Source organism: Crocodylus porosus, unplaced genomic scaffold (assembly GCF_001723895.1).
Source record: "Crocodylus porosus isolate Cpor-Errol unplaced genomic scaffold, CroPor_comp1, whole genome shotgun sequence".
NCBI classification, from domain to species: Eukaryota; Metazoa; Chordata; order Crocodylia; family Crocodylidae; genus Crocodylus; species Crocodylus porosus.
In genome coordinates this window covers 68,164,980-68,180,604 of record NW_017728950.1, presented here as the reverse complement: position 1 = coordinate 68,180,604, position 15,625 = coordinate 68,164,980, and the positions used below count along the sequence as shown (strand labels likewise).

Here is a 15,625-nt window from a genome sequence, read left to right as displayed (position 1 = left end):
TCTCTCACTGCTCCAGAGCCGACCTGAGTGTTTTTTGTTTGTTTTTTGTTTTTTTTCCCCTGACTGGCGGGCCCTTTTAAACTAAATTGCAACCCTTCTTTCTGAGGAAGAAAGTAAAATAAACAGGCTATGTTGGCCCTCCTGATCATAGAGTTCTCAACTTAGCCATGCAGGGATATAGGGTGTACCACATCTCATTTTTCCTATGTATCTTTTCTCAGCAAGTTCACTCCAAATTTGAAATGTACCAGACCTCAAGAAATTAATGGAGATCCAGATAGAACAAAATGTTGTTCCCTGTAGCTTTGTCTAAAGTAGGAGTGCCTCACTGTGGATTGGAGGCCATATATGACTCCTGAAAAAGTAGTTAAACAAAAAATTATTTTTTTAAACTGTAGGCATGCACACCTTGAAAGTTTTTTGTCCCTGGGCTTTAAGCCACAAATTTGGTTTGCAGCCTGAAGGGTTAAAAAATTTGGCCACCCCCAGTTTAAAGAATGAAGATACACAAAAAAACCCAAAGTGACTGGCTGAGTGATTATTAGGTAATAAATTAGAGGCAAATTCAAACTAAGGTTGCTTGTCTGTCTATTAGAAATTCAATTCGGCTGAGCTCTGATTGTTGTACTTCTTTCTTTTGTTTTATTTCGTAAAAGGGAAGTTATCTATCCTAGCAAGTTCATACTGCTATCCATTACCTTAATATCTCAAGTTTTCTATGCAAAATCACCTTTTTCCTTCCTCTAGAGCTTACATGATAAAGCATTTCATAATAATTTATATAAAAATGGAAAATGTGAACACAAAAATAAGTGGAAAATATGTTCCCATAGTTTTATATCCTCTCTTTTTCAAATGAACAATAGTTTATATTGTAGGGAATTTTTTTATTCATACATATTTTAGCTGATAATATTTTGGAATCCACACAATATGCTGTTATTTATTTACTTTAATTATGATTATATGCCATCATTGTTTTGATACAGGGCCACTCATTGTAAGGGCTGTCTGTAATTGAGAATGATGGTTATTAGGTATTACTGGTTAACTAATGATAGTGCTCAGCTCTGTATAGACCAGCTTGCTTAGCTTGTGCAACACTTTCATGTTTGTGGTCTGCAAATACTGTGATTTAATCATGTCTCCTTATTGGATGTCTTGCAGGTACAGGAGAAAGTGGCAAAAGCACATTCATCAAACAGATGAGAATCATCCATGGTTCAGGATACTCTGATGAAGACAAAAGGGGTTTCACAAAATTGGTGTATCAGAATATATTTACAGCGATACAGGCTATGATCAGAGCTATGGATACTCTCAAAATCCCATACAAATATGAACACAATAAGGTGAGATATATTTTTAAATACAGAGCTGTAAGTTTTTCACTTTTATTCCAGGAAATGTCCTGAAGGGCTTTTACATTAATGTGGTTGCTTTATGGTATTTAAATTATACTGTATTGAAAATTCAGATTAAAAAATGTCTTGTAGCTCTTGACCTATGCCTTGACTTCAGCAGTGCAAAAAAGACAGAGAATTCACTTGACATAGGGAGGCTTCTTGTGCAGGAAATGAGCATTGTTGTGGGATGGATGTTTGATCACGACATCTTCCCTTGTTTTCTGCCACCTCATGTTCTGCACAAGGTAGATCTCAGGTATACCTGAAGATCTGCCCAGGTATATTTAACATAATGACAGAAAAAACTTTACTTATAAATATTATTAAACAAGTTAGGGTTGTTGGCGTGAGTTACTTAAATTTTAGTTTTTATGTTGTATATCTGTGATTCTTAACCAGGATGCTACAGCATTCTGGGGTGCCTTGATATCTTTTCAAGTGTGTCCTGTGGCACCATGAAATGGTAGCACTGTTAGGTGTGCAAGAGATTTCAAAGAGGAATCCAAGTGTTTCAAAGAGGAATCCAGTCCATTTTGACCTGTTTGGCTTTTCTGAGTTCTTTCCAACAGAACAACAACGATTTTTCCATAGTCAAAACAAAAAAAGGGAAAACTAAGAATTAGCATTATCTGAGGGGTGTCTAATAAAGGGTGCCTTGAGTCTAAAGAGTTGATGACCAGTATTACATATCTTTCAGAAAAACATACTAATAGTAAATAAGAGCAAGTGACTGCAAATATATGAGAATACTATTAAATCACTTTTGATGTGAACCAGCAAAAGCAAACAAATTTAATTGAGGTTGATGACACCATTGCAATTTAAGCCATAGGGGCATTTATACGCATGCCCTGGGATGGAGGGGTGGGGCGCTTTGAACAAGCTTTAACTAAAGTACTTCTGCCACCATTTTTCAGTGCAGGATGCTGATACACGAGAGTCTGGAGTCTGCTGGAGCACAGTAATTACCATGCTCTAGCAGATTCAATTAGTCGAGTCTGCTCTGAAATTACAGTGTGTTGGAGCAGCCTCACTGAATGTGTATAGGTACTCTTGGTGATTAATTGAAGAAAAGCATTTGTAAGGTTTATCTTTGAATAACTTGGTTTCTCTCCATTGTTTTTTGGGGAGAACTTACTATTTAAGCATCAGAAGAAAAAAAATAGTCATATGTAATATAACTAAGTTGTTGTAAGTTATAACTAGGTTATAACTTAGGTTATTTAAATATATATATATAATATATTTATTTAAAATATTTTGAAAGCAGTAAGAAGTCCAGTATCCATCTGTACAAAGGTTTAAAGAACAGAACTGGGTCAGGACACTTGGCATCAAATGCCTCTGCCTCTCATTAACTCTCAGTGGAGTGGCACATTTCTGTTTCATTGGCTTGCTATGCAGCTTTGAGCAAGTCTTATAAGCAGGGAGAGGTCAAGTTGCCAAATAAAGTAGGGAACATTATATTTGTTTATATTTCATACATTTAAAAATATTTGAATAAAAGTATTTTATCCAAATACATTATTATTGAAATGCGTAAATACAGCTTGGTTTAAGTCTTTTTAAAATAGTTTTTTTCATTCTGGTTTCTGTAATAGTACATAATATCTCTTTATAGCTGTTGCAGATAGCATAATTTTCAATTTTACTACTTCACTAATAAGAAATACAATTAAATGAATTGAATTTATCAAATTTAATTTATTCATAATGTACCTAATCTTCCATGGATTTTTTTTTTTTTACAAACTCTCAATTAACGTTTTGTTATGGAGTGATCACAAATTTTGGTCCAAAAAGGTTTTTGGGTGTGTTTTGTTGTTTTCTCCTAAAGTACAGGCTCACTTCTCTGGGAAGCTTTTGTAATCAGTCATCTGTCTTTATGGTGATCTGGTGCAAAAATGGGATTAAGTCTTACCCATCACTAAAATACTCTGTTACTGTAGTATTTACTGTTGAAACATTAAAAACTGTCAAAGAACTAGGAAATGCTTACTTAAGTGTGTGCATTAATCATATTTAACAGTTCTATATGCAGTAATTAGTTGTTCTCTGTGGTGGCAGGTGAGACAACTGCTCTTTGTTCTCTCAAGTTGCAGCAGGGGAAGTTTAGGTTAGATATTAGGAAAAGCTTTCTCATGAGGAGGTTTGTAAAGCACTGGAACAGGTTACCCATAGAGGCTGTAGAATCTCCATTAGAGGTTTTTAAGACCCAGCTAGACAGTCTTGGCTGTGGTGATCTAATTGGGAATGGTTCTGCTTTGAGCAGGAGGTTGGACTAAATGACTTCCTAGGGTGCACCCAGATGAGTGCACACATGCAGGCACTTGCGTTTGCTGCAGCAAAAATAGCAGCAGCACAAATTTGTGCCACTGTGCACGCCCCTGCATGTGGAGTTTGGTGCAGGGCAAGCTGCCCTGCTTCGGGGAAAACAGCCATTTCTGTGCTCCTACTAGTTCCTGATGTACTGGGGGAGATGGGGAATAACTACAGAAGGGGAGGTGCTTTAGCTAGCAGTCAGAGTGTCTCCCTCGGGGACCCAGACTCTGCGTCTGCCACTGCCACTTTTTTTGGCAGTGTTTTTTTTTTTTATACCAGCAGTTTCCACTATCAAATTTTGGTGGTGTGCTGCATATTTGCAGTGCAGTGAACAGTTGCACATGCATCACGTGTGGTTTGCCGCACCTCAAACAGCTTTGAGGCTCTGCAAACCATATGTGTGCACACCTGGACATGCCCAAGGGTCCCTTCTAACCCAAACTAAACCTATTTTCTATGTAAAAAGAACCATTCTTTCTGCTTTCAGATCCCCTAAAGTCATGCCAGCTGGGTCTTTTTCTCTTGTAATGCATCAAGCAAACGTCATGATGCATTTTCTTTAAAGTGCCATTAATTGAGTAGAAAATAATTTTAAGAGACTTTGAAAAACTGCCAAGTAGTATAAGTCCCTTGTCTGGTTCTATGATAATTCTCTCTACTATGTTCTGCTAAGAAATTGAAAGCAAAAGGAGAAATTTTTAGGGGTTCTTATTAAGTGTCAGACTATTTACTATGTATTTTTTAAGTACATTTAAAAGCTGAAGTTTTGATTTGCAGCTTTTAAGAAGTTTAATACTTCCATGCATCCTGGGATTATTTTCTTCCAAATCTCTTAACCCCCGCCCCTCCAAACTGCCAACTACTAGTAGTGGTCATTTTATTGTAGCACCAAAAAGACCTGATCAGACCAGGAACCCATTGGACATAAATTATACTGCATTGCTGTATAATATATATACATAGCTCTTAATCCACAGTAGACTGAGTCATGTTTATTGACTTGTTTTTAATATTTATAAGTAGCTTAGGTCAGTTAATTTGGAACTAGCATGACTGGCTAGTGTAGACCAGAACTTGGAACCTGGACTGCTGTAAACCATAATACTATCTAAGCTGTGTCTGTTCTAGTTAAAGCTCTATCTGTTTTTAATGGTACCATGCTCTTCTTTAAAATCCGGATGCCTTTTAAGAATCAAGTTCTGTTGAGTAAGCCTTATGTTGAATTAATGGCTTACTTGACAAGTGCCCTTATTGACTTTTGACTTGGCAACAAGTGGAGTAAATTACCTATCTAGTCTCTCTTAAGTGCATCTGAATCTAGTCCTAAATTATAGGGACAGGCACAATTTTCTTAAACTCCCTAGAGCTAAAAATATAAGGGACAGTGATGGGGTTATAAAAAACATGCCTAAATGTTGTTTTCTGATCTCTCTAGTAACTGTTGTCTTTTATACTGTAACACTTTGTAGGCACTGTTGCTTTAAAACACCACTCAACTCTAATCAGTTGGTCCTCTGTGTTTAAGTCTGTTAAAAACAAGCTTATTACCCTCGCAACCTAGAGAACACAGGAAAAACACTTCCTATTAATTTGAATCTCGTATCAGGAAATCCTATCTCTGTAAAGAATATCTTGAAGTTTGTGTAATTGCATATTTTTAGCACACTACTTGTTTTGCACATTAGTTTTGAAAGTTCTGCAACTCCAATCCATATTAATATTTGTTGTGCCTAAAGATTGGTCTGTAGAATGGCCTTAATTCATTTTATACACTGCTCTGTGCATGTCCTTTCACAGCATCTGATGAAGTGAGCTTGGGCTCAGAAAAGCTTATGCTCCCACTGCCTCTCTTTTTCCGACTCTACAGTGCAAATCTACCCTGTACAGTGCAAAGCTTTCCGACTCTGTACAGTGCAAATCTATCCTGCTTTCTTATTCATTAAGTACAGAAGGCTACAGTTTATATTACAGTACAACAACAGGCATTGTTCTGCACCAATAGTTTCACCAGTCATTGTTCAGAAGGCTCTTAATAGCCCGGTGTTTTGGACCTCTTACTGTTTCTGGATATTCCAGTGAACGTAATGGCAGAAAGTGGGCTTCCAAACCTCCAAGTCCACCTAAGTATCAGCCCTTATTATGGTAATCTGTGAGACTGATTCTGGACTGGGTTAACGTATAGGTATTATGTTCTATGAGGGCTACTCGGAAGAGATAGCGAATGCAGAACATGACAGCCTGCCTGTTAATCAGTGTTAGATACAGGATACGTTGTGTTGACTTCTTAGTCACTTGCTGATAAACATAAAGATACTGAGTCTGATCTACAAATTTATACTCTAAAGGTCTTTACTATTTGAAATGCTCAATGTCATAATGGTGGAAATAAATTGAGGATCTAATAGTACCTAGATTGAAATGCCTAAGAGCCAATAATAGGACTTTGTCATGCAAGATATTGATTCCAGGGTTTCTTTTCCATTGATTCCAGGGTTTCTTTTCCTGTTAGACTTTTAGAATACAAGTTCTGCTGAGGGTTAAGATAAAGGGTGAAGCTTATCTCTTCTCTCAGGAATTTGTTGGGCATGGAGGATGGTGGTTTATTGCGTGGTGTTTACTTTGTTTTTGGAGTAGGCTTATTGTGTTCTCTCTCTCTCCCTTTTTTTAAAACTTGTGTTTTATGCACCTTGAATTTTTATAACATGCATTTTATAAATTAAAGAAAAAGATTGAACTTTACATAGGAAAGTGCAGCAGCAACTTTCTGGATTGTATACACAAAACAAGTTCTGCATACATACATGGCTAATTAGGATTTTGAATGCCCGTATGCTTGGAATGCTTGGAAATTCCCAGTATGAGCACGCAACAGTAGTAATAGCATGCACAGCTGTAGATCGTCAGATTCCCATATTTTGCATTCCAGAGATAGGTCTGTCTTTCAAAAAAATTGTCCCTGTATGTCTACGCTCCAGTCAGCTCTTCTTTTAGTTGCTGAGTTCAATATAGCATTATTACCCATTATTTTCACTGTTTGACTTCTCTGGTTGCCAGTGTCCTAAATACTGGACTGGACACTATTGCTTCAAAGATACTAGTCCTAATGCCTCCCTTCCTTTGTACCTTTCCTGTATGTATCTTATTGTTGAAAGAAGGAAATAGGAGTGAGTCCATTAGTGACTCAAGCCCCTTAGTTGTTGTGATATGAACCATGCTAAACTGGAGGTGGGTGATTCCCAAACTTAATTTGCCACTTCTTCCAAGCAGCCTCGCATGAGGGCAGTGGTTAACTGGTGGCAAATGAGCACAGAGATTTACTTGCACGTAAAATTGAATTCCATGAAAATCTAACTTGCCTTTTTTTGTTGGAATGACTTGTCTGCTGTTAGCCACATGCAGAAGAAACTGCTCAAAGAACCAGAAAAAACAAAACAAGAGTAGGTATTGCCAGAAGACCAAGTCTGTTCTTATTCTAAGTGTCTGTCATAGGTTTCAGTTTGATTCATCCAAGCTGCTAGACCTGAGGAGCTGTTATAGTGGGTGCATCTACACAAGATGCTAACGGTGTAGTAGACTAATTCTACGGTGCATTCATGCAGCCCAAAAAAATGTACTAATGCACCGTAGAATTAGTCTACTGGGCATTAGGGTACCTTAAAAAGCATGCGCCTGCACTAAGGCGCAGTATTACCAATTATGGTGCATTAAGTTTAGTACCTGTGATTACATTATGAATATATTCAATACATTAATGAATGTATAGACGCACACAATAATGTTTAAGTTTGTTTTAATTCCTAAGAGGAATATTTCAAAATGTGGAACCAGCTGGATGTGGGAAAGGCTGCTTTTTTTTTTTTAAGTCCAAAACCTGACTCTGCAAGATTCATCTTAAAGCAGTATGTATCTTGGTGCTGCTTCAGAGCCAGACAACTCTATCCAACAACCTGATGAAAAAAAATTAATAAAAAATTCAGGCAGTTGTAAAACATCTGTAGTCACCATGGATGCCAAATTGGATAAATTGACTTTGCATGTAAATGACTCAGAGACCCAAGCAGACACTGTTAAAACCTGAACTTGTCAAAAAACCCTCATTGTTGAATAAATGCAGATTAGAGAGCCTACCTCAGTCAGCTCATGCAAAATGCAGAGCATAAAGATGCCAGTACCTAGACTCAAACTGCTTGAAAATCACCAATGTGCCACTAGTGTGAAACTAATCAACTTCCAGATGGAGCAGAGCCTGTGGAACTACTGGCCTTTTAGATAAATTATGTTCCTGAGATGTTGAAATTAAATGTTAAAGAACTGTTGACCTACATGGAGCAGAGACATAAAGCAGATGGAGAAACCCAAACTGTGACATCTGCACAAGCAGTATCCTTTAGAGTTTCAAACTTGAGAGAGCATCTGAAAGGCAGGTTGAAGGAAGGAAGGATTGATTAATAATTTGTATAATTTAGAAAACCCTTACAAATGACACAACAAATAAAGAAATTGGGCCCAGAAAGAGACATTTTACACAGAAATCAGAGGACTTCTGTTGTGTTTCTGCTAATATTTGGATGTAACTTACTGCTAATTCATTTCCTTTTGTTGGGATCCAGTCATCATAAAAAACAATATAAATATCTGAGACTATTCTGTTTTGTTTTGTCTTTTTAAAAAAATCCCTACATGTAAACAAACATTTACCCTTTTCTAGTGACACTTCAGCTAGCAGAATTAAGTGACCATTTTAGGTTCCAGCCCTTCAAAGACTTATGCATCTACTTAAGCTGAAGTACTTAAGTAGTACAATTACTAATATGCATAAACTTTTATAGGATTTGGGTCTTAGCTACAGAATACATATACTACAATACATTGTACTTCACAAAGAAACCTTACATATACTTTTGAATATTAAATGTTCTCATTAGGCATTTTGTAGTGCAGTAGAATATTTTTCTTTTCGTTTATTATCTTTTGTTTTAAAATTTTCTTTTATTTATAATGTTTAAATTGAAGGAGCACATTTTTTAGGTGAGGGTTAAAAGCATATATGGTAGGACAGAGTTGCATTGTGATGTCTGTGTTTTATCTTTCCTCTGCCACCATTTTATTCGTTCTGCTAGTGTAGAGAGAAGGAAGAGATGACTTCTTGTTTGGAAGATTACTGTATGTTTTATTAAACCTATCTTACCAGTGCTGAAAAGGGTGTTTGCTGTGAGAAAATGTAACTCCAAAAGTCTGTATTATTTCAACAATTACGTTCTTGCCTAATCTCACTCCTACTCTGACACATTTGTCAAATAGTATTTTGTTTTTGGTTTTTTTAATTGCGTGGGTCTGGACACTCATAATTATACAGGTGCTCCCTGAATGAAAGATGGGCAGATGGCCCGGAAATCTATAAGGTCATCAGGCTAACACCCATACTTAATTTGAGTTTGGAGAGTTGGTTTTTTTTTCAATAGTAGATAAAGCTCTACATTTTCAGCTATACATCTAATACTGAAGTACTGCTTTATTAAGAACAACATCACTGTTTGATTAATGCATTTGTTAGCAGTTAGCCACATAATTATTTCATTAATTAATACTCAAGTCTTAAAAATTGCCAGGCAATTAATTTTGAAAATATATTTTGAGTCAAATATTTTTTCCCCTCTAAGAAGTTTTCTAGTTAATCACCTTGTGGCTGCCTACAAACTCATCAGGTGGGGCCAGCGGGGAATAGGGAACGCTCTGTTTACCAGGGTGCCCCTCGGGGTTACCAGGAATAATGGTCATAAACTAAAGGAGAACAGATTGGACATAAGGAAGAAATTCTTTACAGTGAGGATTGCCGAAATATGGAATGGGCTTCCAAGGGAGGTGATGATTTCCCCAACCCTGGAGGTGTTCAAGAGGAGATTAGACAGGCATCTGGCTGGGGTTACCTGACCCCAGCGCTCTTTCCTGCCTGGTGCAGGGGGTTGGACCCAATGATCTGCCAGGTCCCTTCTGACTCTAGAAATCTATGAAATCTATGTATAGTACAGTGCAAAAATTGTGCAGGTTTGCTAGATATTAGAGCATTTTATTTCTACTATCACACAGGATTTTCTTAAAATAAGATTTCTTGGAATGTGTCAAGAAGTCTGCAGCTGAGATACTACATTTCTTTGAAGATTTTGTCTAGTCCTTTTTCAGTTTGCACTTCCTATGTGGTAAAAGTTGTAATGGCTCTGCTTCACTTTATTCAGGTGGAATTGACTACATAATCAAAGCACCTAAGACTAAATCCCATTGTTTTCATTGAGAGAATGAGAGAGAGAATGCTCAAAGGGTAATTCAAGCATAACACTGCTGGCAGAAAAGTATAATAAATAATAAATAGCTTTTGCAGACTATATAATGTTAGAGTGCCAGGGTGTCAAAGATACAGCATGTGAAGCCCTGCTGTCTGACCCCCAGTGCTGTCTCTGGGTCTCAGCTGATCCACGTATCACCAGACAGGCCCCATTTGTGTGCCCCACATAGCATCTGCTCTTGGATCTGCATTGCATGTGGTGACTGCTGTGGGACCTGCACTGCACACAGTGCCCGTTCCTGCCAGTCTGGGATCTGCACTACATGTAGCACATCTGCCCCTTCCGAGGAACTGAGCATACAGACATTTGTTCTAGTAAAAGAAACGCTCACAAGGAGGGGATATTCCAGGTGTCAGAGTTGAAGAACTTTCTTGCAGATGAGGCATATTTTTTTCTGTGAGGAACTGAATAAGTGCCTGTATGCTGGCAATTTCTACTGGAGAGCTGCAGTTCTCCTAGTAGAAATATAATGCCTGTACATGGATGTGTTTGCGGTGTTGGGGGGCCTTGCAGACAAATTCTCAGAAATGTTGTAGTAGTGGTAGTTTAAGTACAGCTTCTGCCAAAACAATAACATGAACAATGCAAATGATATATCATAAAATCACATTTATATCATTACTAATTTTTGCTAAAAACATGCAATAAGGACGATCCTTTCTATCAGTTTACATTCATTTAAAACAGAACATAGTATTGGGCCGTATAAAAAAAAGGATAAATGAAGCGGCAGACAGTAAAACAAAATGGGAATCTGATTTGATTTTGGCCTTTATTCTTTGTGCAAGGTAAGGTCAATATACCCAAGCTCAGAAATGTCATTTTGTTACCAGGTAAATTTGGTGATGAGCTTAAGAAAGGTGTTCAATCTCTGCAGCACTTACTTTTTCTGTATCTTTATAGCAATAGATAAATACAAAGTACAGAGCCTGGGGTCCTCCACTACAGCTGAGTAGTGATAGGCTCAGCTCAGGTCTTTGTAACATTCCCTTAAGCCTGGGCCAGCTGTTTTCTGTACCCACTGGCTTAATTTAGAACAGACTGCTAGCTGCCAGTGGCACTGCAGTGGTGATACTGTTACTGTGGATCACATAAGGAAATCCTGCCCCTACCGCCCCATCTGCTGACAGGAGGAGGAAGAGGGAGGTGATATTCTGTAGTGTTGCTGCTTTACGGACATTTGATATTTGTGACACACATTTACAAAAGTGAGATATGCATGTTTTTGTTTTTTCCTCTTTTTTTTAAATATGGTTTCAGGCTCAACCTCTTAGACAAGCCTGTAGTTTGACCTTGGAATGCTGTCATTCTCTCTGTTAAACTGTGTTTCCTAGCTCTGCCATGGGTGAAGCAGCTAGAAAGTGGTCACTTTCATTTCAGAATAAAGAGGTTGAAACAGTCGAAATTAGATCTTGTGTATATGCTTGTAATTGCTGTCTGTTCATTTCCCACGATTTTGAGAGCCCACCCTTTTGTGGGACGTGATTAGCTAGGTGCTGGAAGTTGGAGAAATATGGTAGCAACAGTTATGCAAGGCTCCTTCAAGGATCATTGAAACAGACATCTGAATGCTAAATAGACATTTAACAGGTTTTACACCTGCAGGGCTCCTTCAGTCATTTCTCAGACTTCATTGACAACTCGGCTGTGCAGAAGCAGGACTTTTGCCCAGTGTAGGCATTTTAATTATTGCCCTGACAAGCATACATTTGTATGGCAGCACTACTGAACTTAGCTTACATATAAAGGAAATGTCAGTCTGTTAACCCACCTTTCTAGGGACTGAAAAAAATTATTACAGGCCCTAGGAGTCGTCTCTCTGTCACTGATTTCATTAGTGATTGGAATCATGATTCATGATATGTTCCATATACATCTCTCTGTGTAAATCATTGCAGCCCATGTTAATTCAGCGTTTAGCTATGGAGCAGTTAAGGCCAAAAGGATTCATTTGATCAGCCTCTTGAAGAGCTAATTTATTTTCTTAAAGGTATGTGTAGCAATAGCGTGAAAGAGTTTTATATTTTAACCACTTGAACTGTGATTCGTTTGTAATATACAAAATCATAGTTACATTCAGAAAACGTTCAAAATGTGTGTGTGTGGTGGGGGTGGCAACAATCCTATGGAAGTTTTGTACAACTGATCCAAAAGCTTAATTCAAAACATTATAGACAATACAGCTGTTCTTTTTCAAAACTGAACATGTTTGCAGCAAGCTGCCAGGGTTTCCCCCTTCCCTTTTTTGGTGGTAGTGGGGGGTCAAAATTAGGAGTTTTTGGAGGGTTTCTTTCATAGTGTTGACTTTGGGGGGTGGGGGAAGATTGGACATTTTCCCCTTTTTCTACCTCTTTTTTTTCCTTTTGACATTCTTTAGCTTTTTGAAAGTTAAGTAGTAAATGAAAGATTTTTTTAAAAAAGGGAAACGTTTCCTACAAGTAGCCCATCAGTATCGTTGTTTCAGTTGCATTTAGTGGCTATAAATAAATAAAAGAGGAAAAGAAAAAGAATTGTGACATGTTTTCAAGAAAAAAAATGTTTACATTAATCACTAATGATCAAATCATTTTGGAATTAAAATAGCCCCAGCCTTGAAAAATTGTGTCCTTTGTAACCAATTCTGCTAGTATGCAGCCAGTCTGTAGAAACCACAAAGGTGTGTTCCCATCAGAGAGGAGTTCCCAGTGACATAATAGCAGCCTTCAACTACCCGAAGGGGGTTTTTAAAGAGGTTGGAGTTGGACTATTCAGTGGTGGCAAATGACAGAACAAGGAGCAATGGCTTCAAGTTGCAGCAGGTAAAATTTAGGTTACATATTAGGAAAAACTTTCTCACTGGGCGGGTAATAAAGCACTGGAACAGGCTACCAAGGGAGGTTGTAGAGACTCCATCCTTGGAGATTTTTAAGACCCAACTAGAAAGTTCCTTGGTGGAAGATCTAGTTGAGGCTGGTCGTGCTTTGAGCAGGTGGTTGGACTAAACCTCCTGAGGTCCCTTTTAGCCCTGTTTTTCTATGTTTCTGTATTTAAAACATCACTGCCTCAGTTGGTCAGAGAAATAGCAGTGTTGAGCTGTCATGGTAGCTGTGATAGTTCAGGGAAAATGCAAGAAGCAAAGATTTCTGTGGGTGATGTCTTTCATTATACCAACTAAATAGTTGGGAGGGACATAGGTGAGTTTTTGGGTACAGAGAAAGGGTACAGTGGTACCCAAAAACTCATCCGTTTTCTTCCCAATTATACATTTAGCCCAATAAAAGATATATCACCCACAAAAATCCTTGGTCAAAAAAAGTTTCCAGGGGGTGTGTGAAGAAATTTTGGAGGCTGTGCAGTGAAGCAGTATTTATGTCGGTGAGCGAGGAGTGTAAAGGAAGTGGCTAAGTATGTGCAGAGGTGTTCTTTGGGGGCATAAGGATATGCAGAGGGCATTTATCTACACAAATGAGCACGTGACTGGAGAGGGACCTTGATAGGAGTCATTCGTGGAAGATATTATGATAATAGGAAGAAGTAAGGGAATACACAGAGTGTTCAGGCCTCGCTCCAGGGAGTTTCTGAAGAAGATCACTTCAGGGTTCTCAGGGAGTACATCTGGTAATAAGAATATGAACATGTTGGACTGTAAGGGAACATAAGAGTGTGTTCTCTTCTAGTCTGTGTAATGACACTGTACTGTGTACAGCTTGCTTACCACATGTGAACCAAACCCTGCAGTCTTCAGATAAAAATCTGAACTTTTAAAAGCACTTTCCAAAAATGCTTCCCCCTTTTTAATTCAGATGTCACTAATTAGGGAAACAAATTTCATGGCCTTATGTTAGACTAATTGTAAGAGGATTTATTTTTAAAAAACCCAAAGAAAAAAAACCTATTTGCTCTGGTAAGAAGCCTGTATAAATGAAACTGCTCTGAACTGGGAAGGACATGGGCTCTATGAGGAGAGCCACGTAGCTTGTGTTTTGCTTACACGATAAACCATGACTTGCACAGCTGCTGTCAGACACTGTTGCAAAATATTTTAAAAAGCAACTGCCCCTTGTATGTTTAAAAAGTGAAAAAGTGGATTTCCCTTCCTTGGCTTAACAATGCAAATTGAAAGGTGAAATTTAAGAATTTCAGTGTTATTTTTAAAATAATCATCTAGTGAAACAACAACTAGCTAGCTGTATAGCTTCTGATTTGAATCATATGGATTTTGACTGGTATTTCACTAGTTGCCCTCTGTTTGTCCCACTTTGGACTCTCATCATCCTTTGTGGTCTTCCTGTAGCGCTTCCTGTGCACTGCACTCTGATGATACCATATGAATCAGCAATGTGGGTGGTGTTTTAGCCATATGACAAATAATAAATATTGCTGTTGTGGTTTTATTAAGGTTCTTCACTCAAATCAATCCCTCAGTCCCTTTCAAAAGACTGTATCCTTAATTTAGTGGGAGGGCTGGAATGCGGGGATGGTGGTGGGGAGGAATGCACTTCTGTGATATAGCAGGTCCTTTTCTTTAGTACAATAGAACAGACTATAAGAGACAGCTTTTTGTGAATCCATCCCAAACAGATGTTATAAGCTTATAGCTGTGTTGAAAGAGACATCATCTACAGAAGCCTTTTGTGACTGTTCTAAGGTTTTAATGTAATTTGTTTTATTGTGCCCTGCTTTATTGACCTGAAGTATATAGGAATTAGATCATATGATTTCTTTCTTTTTGGGAAAGAAATGAAAATGAGATTTCTCTTGTGAAGCTCTCCCAATAAGATGAGATTTTAAATAAATATATTTTGGGGATTTGGAGGAAATGTCAGGTGTCTAACAACGTAAATGGAACATTATAGTCAAATCTACTTTTAAAGCAAGGGTTAATCTCAAAAGTTTTGTTCAGAAATGGTGTTTTGATGGACATGTTCAATTTTTTGTTCTTTGAACTTGATTTAGTTAGCTCAGCAGAAAGCCAGATAAGTTTTTTTTTCACAGTATATGCTTTTTCTCTCCTCCTTCCCCTGCTTTCCCCACCCACTTCCCCACCTGTCACAATGGCCATTCTCAATAATCCATCAAAGAATGGATTTTAGTTTAGAATCTGGGTATCCTGCTTCTTGGCTAGTGCTGTAACCACTTGGTTAAAGCATCCGAGGGTCATCCTCTTCCCCTTCCCTGTTAGTTATGGGTTTTTGCCTGGCTTAATATTTTACACTTGTCCATATTAGGTGTGTGTACTTACTTAGCTAGTGCATAGCATCCTCAGTTTGTGTTCATGCCTGTGCACCAATGGTACAGGGGAAATAGAACCACAACCTATTAGAGGTGCACCAATACATTGGTCAATATCATATCAGCACCGATGAAAAGAAAATTGACATTATTGGCAATCAGCCTTTTTTGGCTGATGTGGTTGATTATATCACCAATAAATGCCACATGCATGCATGCACACAGCCAGGAGTACAGCCCGGCAGGTTGGAGAGCAGTGCCCAGGTGTTGGCAAGTCTGTGGGGGGAAGGGGCATAGACAGTGGGGGGCAGATCAAGGCCCCTGCGGTGAGGGAGGGGGTGGGGC

General features: G+C 38.2%; 1 protein-coding gene across 1 annotated transcript in view; it reads left to right on the top strand.

Annotated features, from left to right (window-relative positions):
• The window catches only part of GNAQ (G protein subunit alpha q), a 221,573-nt gene that overhangs the window by 67,258 nt on the left and 138,690 nt on the right, over window positions 1-15,625 (top strand). The window contains exon 2 of the mRNA XM_019555097.1: window positions 1,168-1,352. Coding sequence (XP_019410642.1) covers window positions 1,206-1,352 — 147 coding nt within the window. The 5' untranslated portion in view covers window positions 1,168-1,205. The remainder of the gene's footprint in view (window positions 1-1,167; window positions 1,353-15,625) is intronic.